This window comes from Bactrocera oleae, chromosome 3 (assembly GCF_042242935.1).
Source record: "Bactrocera oleae isolate idBacOlea1 chromosome 3, idBacOlea1, whole genome shotgun sequence".
In the NCBI taxonomy this organism is placed as follows: Eukaryota; Metazoa; Arthropoda; class Insecta; order Diptera; family Tephritidae; genus Bactrocera; species Bactrocera oleae.
Genome location: NC_091537.1, coordinates 38915822 through 38932220, shown reverse-complemented (window position 1 = coordinate 38932220; position 16399 = coordinate 38915822). Strand labels below are relative to the sequence as shown.

The following is a 16399-nucleotide window of genomic DNA, read 5'->3' as shown; positions in this document are numbered from 1 at the left end:
ACATTTAATCTTTTCAGTAATGTAGACTGTTCTCACTGTAGTTAGGTATTTCTAAATCAGTTGTTATTGACTATCTGTTCGAAGCTGTGGCATTTTTTTTCGCCATAACTTTATTAGATCGGCTTCGGCAGCCTCACTCCATATTACTAACCCTTTTTGATACTAATTACTGTCATTTTCCCGTACTTACTTGATAATGCTTTAATTTTTTACTTATTTTTTATTTGTGAGAATTATTATAAATTTCATGATTAAGTGTCGGTCGGAACATGGTATTATACTTTTATATATCCAAAGCTAATTTTGCTAACTAACAGCAATGGTCGGTTTTAGAAGAAAACACATTTTTGTAAATTCATAAGCAAGCCCTGTTTCTGATATGCTTGCTAAACACCCTACAAGACGGAGGTAAGCAATTCACTTGTAAGGTTTCACCTCTTACACCACTACATTTTCATAGCTAACTTTCTGTTTTTTAATTCAAAACTCTGTTGTAAGAGTAGCAACATTTATCACACATATTTTTAGAAAGAGACGCACTATAAAACTATATAATTTTTCTCCTAGAATGGCCGGCATTATTTGAAAAAAAAAAATTTGAGGTAGGAGCTTTTGTGATTTGCATCTTAAATACGTATGTATATAATATTATATTATTATGTTTTATAGCATCAAACGGCGTTTATAAAGAAGGTAAGTATAGGGTGATCCATTTCGAGGTCCCCTAGTTTTTTAAACAAAAAAACACAATAAATTGATTGGGCGATGTTTATAATCATTCGAAAGAACATTCTTTGGCGTTTATCGTTTGAAGATTATCTCTTTCAAATGTAAGCCGCGGCTAGGTCTCAGATGGTCCATCCGTTGAGTCCAATTTTCGATGACTCGTTCGAGCATTTTGACTGCTAACTGGCGAACGATACGCGTGATGTTTTGCTCCAAGGCCTGAATCAAAGCGGGATTGTCGCATCGCATAGGCTTTAGGTTTTACATATCCCCGCAGGATCTAACGGTGTGATACCACACGATCTTGGTGGCCAATCGACTCTCCAAAACGTAAAGTTGTCTGCTCACCGAAGTGTTCTCTCAATAAATCCATTGATTGATGCGATATGTGGAAAGTGGCGCCATCTGGCCGATTATGTTGACTATAAGTTGAGCGAAGCGCGCGAAACACATTCTTTGCAGAACGTGAATTTTCATAATAAAGTTGAATGATTTGTAAGCGTTGTTCAGGCGTAAGTCTTTCCGTGAGAAAATCCCAAACGATACTGAACTAAAATAACATGTCAGCTTGACGTGACTCACGCGTGATCTGTCAAAAAAAGGCTATTGAAAAAAGTACCTCTACTTGGATAACCCGTTATTTGAATTTTATATTGCTTCTATCAATTTTTAAAAATATAATTGCAGATAGAAATTCGGGTGTTCTTGGTTGTACAAATACATTTAGTTTTAATATGTTCCATCAAAACGATAACGCCCTTTTACTTTGGTTTTTAATTTATTTGTTAAAGTTTTACTTTTAGCGCTACTAATGTAAATTTTTTATTGCGACTTTATGTACTTGTATATAACAAAGCGTTTTTATTGATTTCTTTTCTACCTTTTTAGTTTCGACAATAGTGCTAACCTATGTATGTTATGTATAACGTATGGTGAATACTTCGCGACAAGGTTGAACGTTGAAAAGTATGGCATTAACTGGTTTGACACAAAAGTAAAACAGTAAAACAGTAAAAGGTGTGTTTTCAATCAAAATTCAGTCTTGATAGAGCTGTATTGGCGTCGGCCAATAGTTCTAGATTTAACAGAAACCAGCAACAAAGCCGTTCAAAGTGAAGTAAAATCACTAAATTAAATATTTTGTGCTTAAGCAGGAACTTTATCTGTCGAAATAATGTTTATTTATTTCGACGTAAGAAGAAAATATGTCGCAAGGTTTAACCTCGATGCACGTCGGCTCTAACAAGGTGTTCATACAACGCGATCACAAATCCCCCACGCGACTTCCTTGCGAATTAAACGGACAGTTTACAAAGTAGTTCACGAGCTTCTTAGTGAAATGAACGTTAAGTAAACCTTGTTAACTGAAATGATAATTACTTCCCGACACATTTAAAGTTCAAAAGGGTGGCATTAACGTAATTGGAATCACAAATTTCGCCCGAATCCGGATATTAATGTTGGCTTAATGACTATATCCAAGTACTCATACAAAATTTTATTGAAATATACAAAATCAATAAAATAACTCTTAATATTTGTAGTACCGCTGAGTTCCTGTTCGTAATAAAAATAAGAAGATGTACGTAGTAAGTGGTCAAGTTATTGATAATGACTCCAATGAGGAATAGTCGGAGCGCCAAAGAGTAAATTATATAATTTTTATTGATATTGTACGTATATAATTTAAGTCACATCTTTACATTATAAAATTGCATGTGTTGCATTGCCATTATAAATGACTATAGTATACGATTCGTATATTCAAACAAATAGACAATGCAAAGGACGCTGTTAAACAATGAGTCATACATATTAAGAAGAAAAAAAATATAAAAAAAAAAATATATATATATAAAGCAATGAGAGAGAGCGAGTAAGATAATCACACCAACATGTAGTAAAGGAGGAGAAATAGGTACTTCTTCCCGGGCTAGATTCAAAGGAACCCATCTGATAAAAATACATTAATTACTGGTGATCTATCGGTAATAGGTTAGCTAACTTTTATCCGTCTTGTAGGGATATTAATGAACTTACCAAAATACAAAAAGAAAATTTGCCAAATTTCAATCCACTTTTACCAATTGCTGGTCGGTTCTATCGACACAAAAGTTGAGTCTCAATTGTGGTAAACATATATTATCGAAAAACCGCTCTCATTAAGAAAAAGCCCACGTGGCGACAAATAAAAGACGAAAATGGAGAAAGGGTAGAGGAAAAAAAAACAAAAAATGCTTAACACCTCAATGGAAGCATCTCAATAGTCATTAAGCGAGTAGCAATAAATGCTTTTATAAAACAGAATCGTTCACAGATTGCGGAATCAACTTCAATTGGATATATTGGCATAAAGGACATTATATAATGTACCATTTTTCCAAGCTAAAATTTCAGAACAAAACAAGCAAGTGGTAATGGCCGGAAGAGTACTAGAAAACGAAAATGCAATCTAGTCTGCTACCATACCATACCATTTCCTCCCAAGCGAATTATAGAATTCAAGGACACGCTATAATTCTACTGCAAACTTGCAACACATAAAAAGGAAGCATTGACAAAAGATTTCACAAATAAGCTATTAGATCTCAACTGCATCACCATAGCTCAAATAGATATACTTTTAGGCAGCGACTTTTTATCACAAATATTCCTTGAAGCTGTTGAAAAAACACACTAAGTGAGAAAAATTAAAGAAACAGTTTTCACGTAATAACTTAAATAAAATTTCGAAGATACAAATCCACCGATGGATAGATTATTTCGGAGAATACTAAGTCGAACTACACGGCTTCTGCGACACCTCTGAAAAGGCTATTGAGTTACTAAATATATGCGTTCTCGTAACGATATCGCAGCTACACGAATCGACTCCTCTAAGAACCCTAAGTTTATCACGAATTGAGTTCTGTGGCACGTTACTACTCACAAAATTAGTATGGTGCAGACCCTTTAATTTGCTACACACATGCTAATTCCGCCGATTTAGGTACAATAGGGTGCAAACCCCCACACCTTGCCACCACCTCGCTTTGGTAGAATGGCCCCCAAAGGTTACCAGAATCTTCCGACTCTTGACCACAATCGCACATACCCAATCGACCTGTCCCAGAAAGTAAAAAAAAAATATACTTTACATACAATATTGGATGATATCAACATTCTTGAGCAATTCCAACGTTGCCCCGAACTATAAAAAAATTTTCAAATTTAAAAAGCGACTCTAAAGGAGAGTTAAGGTATCAAAATATTCACAATATAGTTTATTTTAAAATATAATATTAGAGAGTGTTAGTCTTATTGAAGTGAAAATATGATTAAAATTAAATATACTCCGACAAGTATCAGTTCAACAAGTGTGGGCTAATAATATTATAGTCTTGAAAAAGTTTTGATATATTTAATACTTACTTTTAGATTCAGTTTGATTATAACTGATATCAGCAAATGAACGCATACTTGGTAATCCTTTACTTTTGTCACTGTACTCATGCTGATGGCGATGTCGTCTCAACAACACGTCTATTACCTTAGCACGTAAAATTGGTGGCAAGGTACCATTATTAACCATGTTGTCGCATAACAAGTCCATTATTAGTTCAAAGGAGTTGGCTCCCACATCCAACAAAACGGACCCTTTTCGTAATAAAGTACGTAGTTCGAACAATGAATGCAAAAATAAAGTAGCGACATGTGGTTTCGACCATCTGTTACCGCCTTCTTCCACATCTTCTTCAAATTTTATCCACCTTGCAATTTCTTTCCATTCAAACTCATCGTTCACCATCATTTCGGAAAATACCGGGTGCACTTCATAAACCCCATTGCAATCATTCTCTCCAAGTATAAATTGTATACATTGCGTCGGCGAAGTCGCTATAAAAATTTAATATATATATAATTATTGTCGATTTTATATAATTATTACTTAAACAAATATGCAAACATATCACTAAACACAAAATCTGTATCAACTTCTTTAAATTTTTACATAAAAAACTGCTTTATTAATGACCTGTATCAAAATCTGAGTTTGTAGTCCTAAGGAATTACATTTTGAATTTTTCATTGCGTGCTGAAGGACGGCCGGCATACATCTTTATGTCGCTCGACAATACATGTATCTATCTTCCATACAAAAGCTGTATCATTTTGTTTATTGGCTAAAACTGCTTTTAGTGCGTTTCATTATAAAATAAATATAAATTATTAGATTTTGGCAATTTTCCAACTTTAACATGCAATATAAAAGGTGCGTTCCAAGGTAAACAGTGAGAATTAGCCGAAACCCAAAAAATCGCGCCTGGAGGATTAAAAGTGAAGACAATGCTGATTTGTTTTTATGATTCCAAGGGTATTGTCCACAAAGAATTTGTTCCACCTGGCCAAAACGTTAATGCGGTATTCTACCTTGGAGTTTTTAAGCGTTTGGTGCGCCGTGTTCGGCCCGAATATCGCGAAGATGGAAGTTGGCGTTTGTTGCACGATAATGCGCTGTCTCATTGATCGACGCTTGTGGCCGATTATTTGACCAAAAATCACATTTTAACAATCAACCACTCCCCGTATTCACCTGAAATGGCACCGTGCGACTTCTACCTTTTCGGAAAAATGAAAGGAAAGCATTATGCAGACGTGGAGGCCATTCAAAAGGCTTGCACCGGCAAATTGGCGGTCATACCGGGCAACGAGCTAAAACACTCGTTCGACATGCTTTTGGACCGTGCAAAAAGCTGTATTAAAGCAGAAGGAGACTATTTTGAATGAAATTCTTTAATTTATTTTGCCAATAAAAACATTTGTTCTGTCTTTTTTTTTAAAGTCATGTTTACTTTGGAACGCACCTTTTATGTTGACTTTTTACGATAAAATATCGGTCAATGTGTAAGATATATAACTGAAATTCATATAATAAAATAAATAAATTAAAATCTCGAAAAGGTAAGTTTTTGTGTCAAAAATGGGTTGAATCGGACCTATACTTCCTTTGGTATGAAATTTCGCCAACAAGTAATTTCCGGTGCTTTGATCCTTGCAAGTTGCCAGAGTATAAATTGTTCGGCTACACCCAAACTTGGAACTTTCTTACTTGCTTAATATAAAGTATTGCCAACGCCTATGAGTATATCTCTGGCTTTGATCCTTGCAAGTTCCAAGAGTATAAAATGTTCGGTAACAACGGCTTTTTCTTACTTGTTATTATACAAGTAGACACTGGGGTTCACATATTCAATATCCAGGGACTTCAACAGTTTTGGTTCGATTTAGAGAATTTTTGGTCACAAGATTGCATACTTTTACCCCGTCAAAAAAAAAAGAATCAGATGGAATTTAAAATGGTGTTATATGGGAAATAGCCGTTATGCACCGAATTTAGTTGAAATCGGTCAAGCAGATCCCAAAATATGGGTTTTCACCTAAAAGTGGGCGGTGCCACGATCACTGTCTAATTTTGAACGCGGTTCCTATAAAGTCATCTCATGCCATCCCAGAGATAAAATTTAATGTCTCTGGCTTGTTTAGTGCTTGGTTTATCGCGCTTTTAGTAGTTTTTAACAGAACCGTTACATGGGGAGTGTGCGGGGTTGTCACCCGATTTCACACATTTTAACACCGTCGATATGGGTGCTAAAAACAGTTGTTCTTAGTGAATTTTGTTATTATAGCTTTAGCGGCTTAAGAGATATACACATTAAACCTATTATGGGGCAGGACCACGTCAACTTTTTCAAAAAAATTTTATCTGCAGATACCCCTTACTAATGTGAATACCAAAAAACATTATTGTATCATATTGTGGAACTTAGTTATGGCAATTTATTTGTTTTTGATAAATGACATTTTGTAGGCGTGACAGTGGTCCGATTACGCCCATCTGCAATACCAACTGTCTCACAAACAGACAGTAACCCAGATTTCAACTCGTCTCTTCATCCTGATCATTAATATATACATAACCCTATATCTAACTCGATTAGTTTTAGGTTTACCATTAGGTGAACAAAACTATTACACTCTGTAGCCATATGTTGCGAGAGTATAAATATGTTGCAAAACAATTCAACATTCATTATTTTGATTATTTTGAACAACCTATACGGTTTAAAGTCAGTTGAAAAGGAAAGATCGGAAATCAATGTATTATATATCTTTAGACAAGGGAAATGAACATTGCTGAGGTATATTTAAGAACATATAATATTTCCAAGCAATTTTATAAATATTATATATTCAATAAACCCCTTAAAGAGCGGGGTTACGCACGCTTTTTTAAAAAATTTTAACCCACGGTTGCTCGTTGCTACTGCGATGTGCCAAATTATAGTTTTTTTATCTTAATTTAACGCTAAGTTATAGCACTTTATAAGTTTTCGTCGCCCATCTACGAACCCGACCTCACTTTTTTGTCAAGGAACACGTGTACCAAGTTTCATCAAGATATCTCAAGTTTCACTTCGAATTTTTTCAACTTTGAATAATTTTTTTTCGATTTAGAACTATTTTTATTCGGGTTTTTTAATAATGAAAAATTACATTCAGCTTTACTTACTAATTTATAAATTTCGGGTTGGACAGTACAAAATTTTAATTTTGACAAAATTTTGAAACCATGTGAGCTTTTTTCCACGCGAATTAAGTTTTGCGTCGCGAGAAAGGGTTTTTTAAATGAAAGACTAATTATTTGATTAACAGCGAACTATCGCTGGAGTTAGTGGAAATCACACTGATTTTATTGAACAATATTTCTTACAACGAAAGTTCATAGTTTACTACACTTTAAATATATTTATAAAGAATGCTTATTAAGTGATTTGGTTTGGAATTGGTGCAGAGTTTAATATGGTTTTGTTCAATTTATTTATAATAATTTCAAGTGGCAGGAAATGGCCTCAAATTACATATACATTGTATTAATTTATTTAAGCTATATTAAAGTGTATTAATCTTTTTTTTTACACTGTATTGAAATTCTTGTTTACATTGTTTTATTTATTGTAGCAATGAATTCATCTATATCGTAAGTTTTAGCGCGAGAAGTAGCGGAATACGGTATCAAACTTGCGATAGAGTACGAATAATCGCGCGCTCGAATCGCGGATGCTGCAGATTAAAATTTATTGCAGACGGAATTTTTAACGGTTTATTCCCAAATTTATACACTCGTGACGGAAGAGCCTAATGTTCATTTTTCCTTAAAAAAAATGTAATAAAAATACGGAAAAAAAATTTTGAATGTATAACTCCATTTCTATCTCGATTAGGTGATGATACAAACAACCGTTAGGTGAACAAAACTATTATACTCTGTAGCAACATGTTGCAAAAGTATAAAAATAAAACATCATATGTTCATGTTAGGTAGGTAGGTAAAGTGGCTGTCATTCGACACACTTAGGCCTTTAGGAGGCCCATTGTGATACCACTGGGACTGTGATCCCCTCACTCTACTGGTTCCTCTCTGAACCACCCCGCACTTCTGATGAACTTCATCAGTGTGACAAGTTTTATCTGTGCAACCTCCGAGACGTCGTCAAGAAACCCACGACCCATGGTTGCGATTCTTTTCCTATATAGTGCTGCGCAATCGCATAGAAGATGTCTAATGGTCTCCTCCTCTTCTACTTCCTGACAGCTTCTGCAATAGTCGTTATATGGCGCGCCAAGTCTACTTGCATGTCTGCCTATTAGACAGTGGCCTGTTAGTACTCCTACGAGAGTTCTTATATCATTCCTCTTGAATTTTAATAGTCGGCATGTGCGGCTCATATTCCATTCTTGCCACGTTTGCCTGCTGGTTGAGCAGGTCAGGGATTGATTCCACTGACACTCGGCTATATTAATGACATGTTTGTCGATTAGGTATCTACACGTAGCCAGAGGCATATTTATGTCCACCTTACCAGGATCTAGTTGTAGGGTGGTGCCTGCTCTGGCTAGTTCATCTGCTACGCAGTTACCAGGGATGTCACTGTGTCCTGGAACCCATTGCAGATTTATAGTGAAATAGGATGACAGATCCGCCAGAAGATCATGGCAATCCTTCACTGTCTTCGACGAAATCCTATGAGACATCAGAGATTTCAAAGCCGCTTGGCTGTCTGTATATATAAATAAACTTCTTGTTGTTATTACGCTTTTTGTTAGTAAAAGAAGGCTTTCTTTAATTGCAGTGACCTCTGCTTGGAAGACACTACAGTGGTCTGGTAACCGGAAGGCGATTTTGGTATCTAATTTAGCCGAGAAGACACCGCCGCCTACTCGGTTATCCAGTTTGGAACCATCCGTATAGAAGCTAATCCCTTCTTCCTTGTCCACTACATCCCGTTCCCACTCCTCTCTGGAGGGAAAGGTAATATTGAGGACCGGATTTAGGTTCAGCTCCACCGGATTGCGAAAATCCGTAGTTATGGGAAGAACCGGGAACTTCCTAAGTATCCTAGAATGTCCCTTGTTACAGGCGACTAATAGGGAGGCTTCCCGCAGTCTTAGAGCTGACTTCGCTGCCATTTGCTTGCAATATAAGTCTGTTGGCAGCAAGTGTAAAATTATGTTGAGTGCCTGGCTTGGCGTAGTTCTGAGAGCTCCACTGATGCAAATACTAGCTGCTCTTTGTATACTTTCCATGCTTCTAATCGCATATTTCTTTTCTGTAATTGGCCACCTTACTACTATCCCGTAGGTCATGATCGGCCTTACAATTGCTGTGTACAGCCAGTGAGCCACCCGAGGTGTCAGTCCCCACCTGGGCCCCACCATTCTTTTACATGTGTAAAGCGCTGTAGCAGCTTTCTTTACCCTCGCTTCCAGGTTTTGTTTCCAAGAAAGCTTCCTGTCCAAAATTAGTCCCAAGTAGCTTGCTTTATCCCCTATCGTTAGCCTGGTGCCATTTAAAAATGGCGGCGTGATTTCGGGAGTACTGTGTTTCTTAGTAAACAATACTAGTTCTGTCTTGCTAGCATTTAAATTCAGTCCGCATGATACGGCCCATCGATTAATCTCGTTTAGTATTGTCTGCATGAGACTAGCGAGGGTGTTCGGGAACTTGCCCCTAACCGAGACTGCCACATCATCAGCGTAGGCTACAACATGTTCATGTTAAGGCTTTAACATATTATGCAGTAATGGGTTTAGGAAAAGTTTTAAGTTTAAAAGTTTAAGTTTTTTTATACACCGCATATCTATCACTTTTTAATAAAATGCGAAATTTATAAGTAAGGAATGTCTAAGTTCAGGTGTAGCCGAACATTTTATACTCTCGAAATGTATACGGCTCAAAGGCGGTGAAACATTTTAAAGTATCAGTCAGACTTTATATTAAAAATGTTGGGAAAGAATTAAAGATTTATTATTCGATGGAAGCGTGAAATGTTTACAATCATATTTTATATGTACACTGATTGTATTAACATTTGGCATTACACGAGGACTCGTTTCTACGCAATTTTGTAAAGATAATTCACACACTGACCGACATACCATATTGGACATAAAGTCTGCTATAATAACGAAAATCCATGTACCTATGTGGTATATGGGAGCTGAGCTAATTTGTGGGCCGATTTGACCAGTTTTCGGCATTAAACTAGTGTTTTATGTTCAAAAAATTTTCATAAGATATCGTACAAATTGACTAATATATACGGTATAGCGCCAACCCGAAGGCTTCTTTTATTATATTATACATATAATAGCTGGGGTTAGTATTGATCCGATTTCATAAATTTTTGGCCTCACGACAAAGCATAAAACAATCGGGTGTTTGAAATTCCCTATATTAGGCATGTGGGGGCTAGGGGAAGTATTCATCCGATTTGATCCATTGTAGGCACAAATATACCATACACTCAGGCCCGACGACAGAGGGGGTTGGGAACTCCTCCGGAGTTCTCGAAGAAGCCTGTATTTTTCAAGAAATTAAGTGAATAGTTAAGAATTAGAATGCTTCATATAATAAATTGAATTCAATAGGAACACTTTCTACGTCATACTTGACAGAGTTATCTGTGAAATGTAGAGAAGATTCGCCGCAGTGAGCGACAAAAACGAATCGTTCTCATTTCTATGGCTGTTCCATGATATCAAAGAAGATGTACTCAACGCAGCTGCAAAAGCTTTTTCAAAAAAAAGTATTCTGTTGATGTATCTGATGAGTTGCCAAATGAAGCTATTCACCGCAGATACCTTCACGATGCAAATTTTTAAACTCGTCTTACTCCTTACAAATTATTATCAATGCTCGAAAATTATAAAGGCTTTTCCAAAATTTGCATGGCTGTGGAAATATTTTGCAATTTACCCGTTTCTTTTTCAAGCGATGAACGTTTGTTTAGAGCTCTAGCAAGGATCAAAAATTTGTATCGATTTCAGAACTAGCTACACTGTGCCTAGAGGCAGAATTAGCCCAGTAGTTGGGTTTTCAGACTATTATCGGTGCTTCAAAGTTCCAAGTAATTGAAGGTTGGAGGATTATAAGCTGCATGTTCAAATACTTAATATGATAGTCAACAGCGTTCAAAACAATCGTTTTTTCATTAATTAAATCGATAAATAAATGCTTGAATGAGATTTTTTGTAGATTTTTTAGATTATTAAACTTTACTTAATATCTTCTCATGATAATAGTATGCCCTTGTGTCAAAAAGGAGTAAAATCAGGTTAAATCTTCTCCTAGCCCCTGATGGAAATTAAGAGGGTTATATGGGAAGTAGAAGCGGTTGTTGTTCGATTTCCTTTATTTATATAATGTAACATATTAATGTCAAAATAATGCTACGTACCGAATTCGATATATATTGATCAATTTGTTTTTGAGTTATAGCCTTTTGCTTAGAGATGGGGTTATCCTCCAATTTCCTGTGCAAATTCGGTTGAAATACTTGTAGCTTTAGTTGTTTTGGAGATATGTACATTAAGCCTATTGGAGTTCGAAACCACACTCACTTTTGAAGATTTACAAACCACAGGTGCTCTTCCCTAGTACCATTCGTTGTACCAAATTACAGTTTTGTATTCTCATTTGCAGTTTAATTAAAGTAGTTAGTTTTTGATTACTGAGATTTTATGGGCGCGGCCACATTTTTACTAAAGTTACAGTTTGCATCGACGGGCGAAGGGGCAAACAGTCAGCCGGATATCTAATCATCTCGCCATACTGATCATTTATAAATATTCATAACTCTATCTCGACTAGTTTTAGGTGTTACAAGCAACCGTTCGGTGAACAAATTAACGATTTTTACTCGTTATTCGAGTTTACAACTTATTGCTTATAGCTCAATTGTTCTTTACACAGCCACACTCTAATTTCAACTGTGTTTGCTGCACAATACGGTAGCCCTTGTATAGCAGATTGTTAACAAAACTCCGCTACTCGAATATTCTGGCAACTACGAATTTCGTTATGCCCTCCACCTAAGTCTGATTGTCCCGATTAGACATATCGTTCCAGATGGTAGTTCATTTTATTCCTTGGTCTTCCAATGGTCTGTATGTGATACACTACATTATTGAGTCGCTTAATAACCTGGTATGGTCCGTCCCAAATTCACCGCAATTTGGGAGACAGACCTTTCTTTCGTTGTGGGTTATACTATAACAATACCCAACTGCCTTCAATAAAACTCTAAGAGTTCATTGCCTTATTGTATTTTGCTTTCATTTTATCGCTCATAATTTTGGTGCGCTGTTACCCTGTCATCTCGTCTTCCAGAATGCTATTGACTTCTTTAGCATTTCTTCCTCCGTAGGCGTTAACTCTAAATTATAAATCAATCGGTAGTCGAAAATCATTACAAAAAATTACCCTTGCTGGAATCTGCCCCGTTGTTTCATGTACAGTAGATCGAAAAACCATCAGGAACAAGGATATATGGGTATCGCAATATTTTTGATACTTGCCCCCAACTTTCTTCAAATATTCATCCAAAGTTCGATTGAATCGTTCTATCATGTCATAGGACTGCGGATGTAGAGCAGTTGTACGAGTTTTCCAGATTCCCAGTTTTTGGCACATCTTCTAACTTAGAGCTGATTCAAAATTTCTCCCTTGGTAAGAATGTAATTCTATGGGAACACCATATCTCGATACCCAAATATTGATGAATACATCCGCTACTGTTCCTGCCTCTTGGTTAGGAATTGCGTATACCTCTAGTCATTTGCTGAAATAGTCCTTGACTACCAAAACATATTTGTTTCCTAATTTACTGATAGGAAATGGACCAGCTACATCCATGGAAATTTCCCTAAACGGCGCACCTGAATTGTACTGCTTGATCTGACCATGACTCCTGGATCTCGGCTCTTTAGCCGCAGTGCACTCGACACTGATTGACGACAACCAACCCAATAAAATCTACCCATGTGTCTTTCACTTGGACTGTTCTGCAGCTCGTTGAGAACTTGGGGAATTCTTACTTTTGGAACAATCATCAGAGCTCGGAAGCTTTGCTCATATTCGATTTCCCATACGCGATGCAAGCAGCCAAATACTAATTTTAAACAATACCATTGTGCCCATTAAGCCTTTACGACTGGCCTTTCTGCAGTTATTTCTTCTCTAGTTAAAGGTTTATTCATCCCCAATCCATATATTACACTTATCAATCTGGATCTTCTTACTGACATCTCCGTAGCTCCTTCAGATCCCAGTCTGATGTTATATAATCAATAGTTGGACATCTATAATGTCTTCTTTGGCCTCAGCTTTTGAGCAATGTCTGCACTCCAGATTACAGGGACGGCGGGACATGGCATCAGCATTGCCATGACTACTACCTTTGCGATGTTCTATAGAGAAGTCTTAACTTTAGAGTCTCTCCTGCAATGCTGCATGATCTGTCCTTACCCGAAATCGCTGGCCATAAAGGTACTTATGAAAATGTTTGATGCACTTCACCAACGCCAGTAATTCCCTCCGAGTAACACAACAAATTCTCTCTGGCTTCTTCGTTGTCTGGCTGTAATACGCAACCAATTTCTTATGCCATCAATGACTTGCGATAGAACGCCTTCTAATGCATACCCACTGGCATCCGTTTCCAAAATAAACGTTAATCCTGGGATCGGGTATGCTAACATTGGCGCAGTACTTAACCGCTTCTTCAGAGTTTGGAAAGCCACTTCCTGTTCTTTATTCCATTCAAAACCTTTGTTCTTTTTCGTAAGCTCATGGAGGCTACTAGCTACGTTGGCAAAATTTGAAATGAATCGACAATATTAAGTATCCAGTCCAAGCAAACTCCACAATTCATGTAAATTTTTAGGAGTGGACCAATCTTTTACTGCCTCTATCTTTTTATTAGCTGTGCAAATTCCCTCCATTGTCACTTTGTGTTCTAAATCGCTTACTTCCTTTTTGAAAATGGAACACTTTTTTGAACTCAGCTGTAGACCAGCACTAGCTATCTGTCGAAGCTTTTACCCAAAATGGTGGTATCGTCGAGATATGCTCCTCCAGTGTAATCCTTTTAATACCTGGTTCAAAAGTCTCTCAAAAGTAGCAGGAGCGTTACATAATCCAAAGGGTATGAAACCCGTCTTTCTTTGTCTTCTTCGTTTACCTCTTACTTGCCAATAACCACTTTTCAAATCAAGTGTTGAGAACTATTTTGAGCCTGACAACGAGTCTAGCGTGTCATCGATTTAGGTAGTCCTGTTCTCCATGTCAATTTTGATTCCTTGATTTGGTAGAATGGCTATTCCAATTATGATTCAACGATATCTGATACTATAAAATTGTGTAACACAGTTGATGCATTTAACCACACCATCAATTTTCTTACGTGCTTCTGTACATTTTTTCAGTGCTTTCTGCATGTTGTAAATTTTTTAAAGTAATTGATTCATCCAAGTGTTTTCTTCTATTTCGACTTTATGAGTTTTAAATGCTTGATTGGTAGGCAGAGATGTAGTTTCCTGTGTCAGAGCATACGAAACAGTGTCCGTCAATTTTAGACATGCTAATGCAGCGAAGCGTGTAGTGTTATCTCCTCTTCCATTGATTAAGGTCCGAATTTCGTGTTCTCGATATATTCCACGGATTTATGTGCATAAGCTAAGTGAGCTAACCTCTGTAGAAAACTCCTGCAGAGACCCATTGTCTTTCTGGCGGCGATTTTGCCACTCAATTTGGAAGATCTGTTTCCTGCGCTGACTACCATACCGTCTTTCTAATGCACCTATCAACGTCTCATAACTACTCGCCTTGCTATTTGGAATGGCTTCTAATATCTCCACAGCAGATCCTTTTAATGCAACGAACAATGCAGCTACTTTATCCTCAGCGTTCCTTAAAAACATGGAACGAAACAGTGCCATCAAAAGATGGAAGTTTCACCTTGGCAGGAGCTGTTGACATCTGCGATATTGCAGTAAAAATCATGTTCATGTCCACAATCTTTGACGAGCATTGAGCCTCTTCGTTTTCTTCTCTCTTTATAGTCTCTTCCTTTAATTTCAGTTTCCAATATTTGTTAACATTAATGTTTTCTGCTCATGGCCTTTCGTTACTATGATTGTAATTCAGACTTTTTTCCATTTGCTAAACCACGTTTTTTCAGCACTTTCAGTTGTGGAATCTTCAAATCGTTAAACTGTGCTATTTTGAAACAATTCTCTCTTTGGGAATTTATTTCACAATCCCACTTCTGACACTAATTGTAACTGATTTCTCGATAAATTGTCTACCTATAACTTACTCGTTATTCGAGTTTACAACTTATTGCTTATAGCTCAATTGTTCTCTCGACTCTTACTCTCTAATAAGAACTGTGTTTGCTGCACAATACGGTATCCCTTATATAGTAGATTATTAACAAAACTTCGCTACTCGAACGTTCTGGCAACTACAAATTTCGCTATCTAGTTGGTTCATGCACTTTATCGTCGATTCTTTTTTGTTTTGGCATTCGTGTTGAAATCCGCATATCTGTCTGCATTGCCCGATCTAAGGGGGGAAGCCGGGCATTTGCTCAGAGCGGCACAAATGAGGGGCGGCAAAATTTACTTATTCCTATCATTCAACCGTTTGTTCGATTAAGTAGATTTATTTTTATCAATTAAGTAAAAAATGGATACAACCTTAAACTTTTTAGAATTAAGATTTTCACAGATTTCTGAGCACAGTCAACATTTATCTTTTTGTATAACACATATGCCTTAAGAGAACTCCCGAAAGATGAATTGTTAGAACATTGTAAGAATCTCGAGGCTATTTTAGCCTGTCATGAGAACTCAAGCGATATAAATGTATTAGAACTTTGTGAGGAGCTGTCAGTCCTTTGTATGTTTTTAAATATTGTAGTAATTTATCTTCTCAAGATGTTTTAAAATTTGTAACAGATTTAAGATTTGGTCCAAATATCAGTATTGCGATCAGGATTCTTTTAACTTTACCAGTAACAGTTACAAGTGGAGAAAGAAGCTTTTCAAAATTAAAAATAATAAAAAAGTATCTGCGATCCACCATGACACAGAATAGATTATCTGGATTGGCTATGATTTCAATAGAACACAAGGTTTAAATTTATTAGATGTTATTAAAGATTTTGCAGAACAAAAAGTGCGAAAAAAATTACTATAATTACGAGGTAGGATTAAATATTCTCTGAAAAACTGATTAATTTTTGGTTTCATTATTTTAAAAAATAACTGATTTGTTTATTCAGACAGT

At 36.5% G+C, this 16399-nt stretch overlaps 1 protein-coding gene across 13 annotated transcripts in view; it reads right to left on the bottom strand.

Annotated features, from left to right (window-relative positions):
- The window catches only part of Ndae1 (Na[+]-driven anion exchanger 1), a 710325-nt gene that overhangs the window by 435701 nt on the left and 258225 nt on the right, over nt 1–16399 (bottom strand). For all 13 annotated transcript variants that reach the window (XM_070106543.1, XM_070106544.1, XM_070106542.1 and 10 more), the window contains one exon: nt 4138–4602. In XM_070106543.1, coding sequence (XP_069962644.1) covers nt 4138–4602 — 465 coding nt within the window. The remainder of the gene's footprint in view (nt 1–4137; nt 4603–16399) is intronic.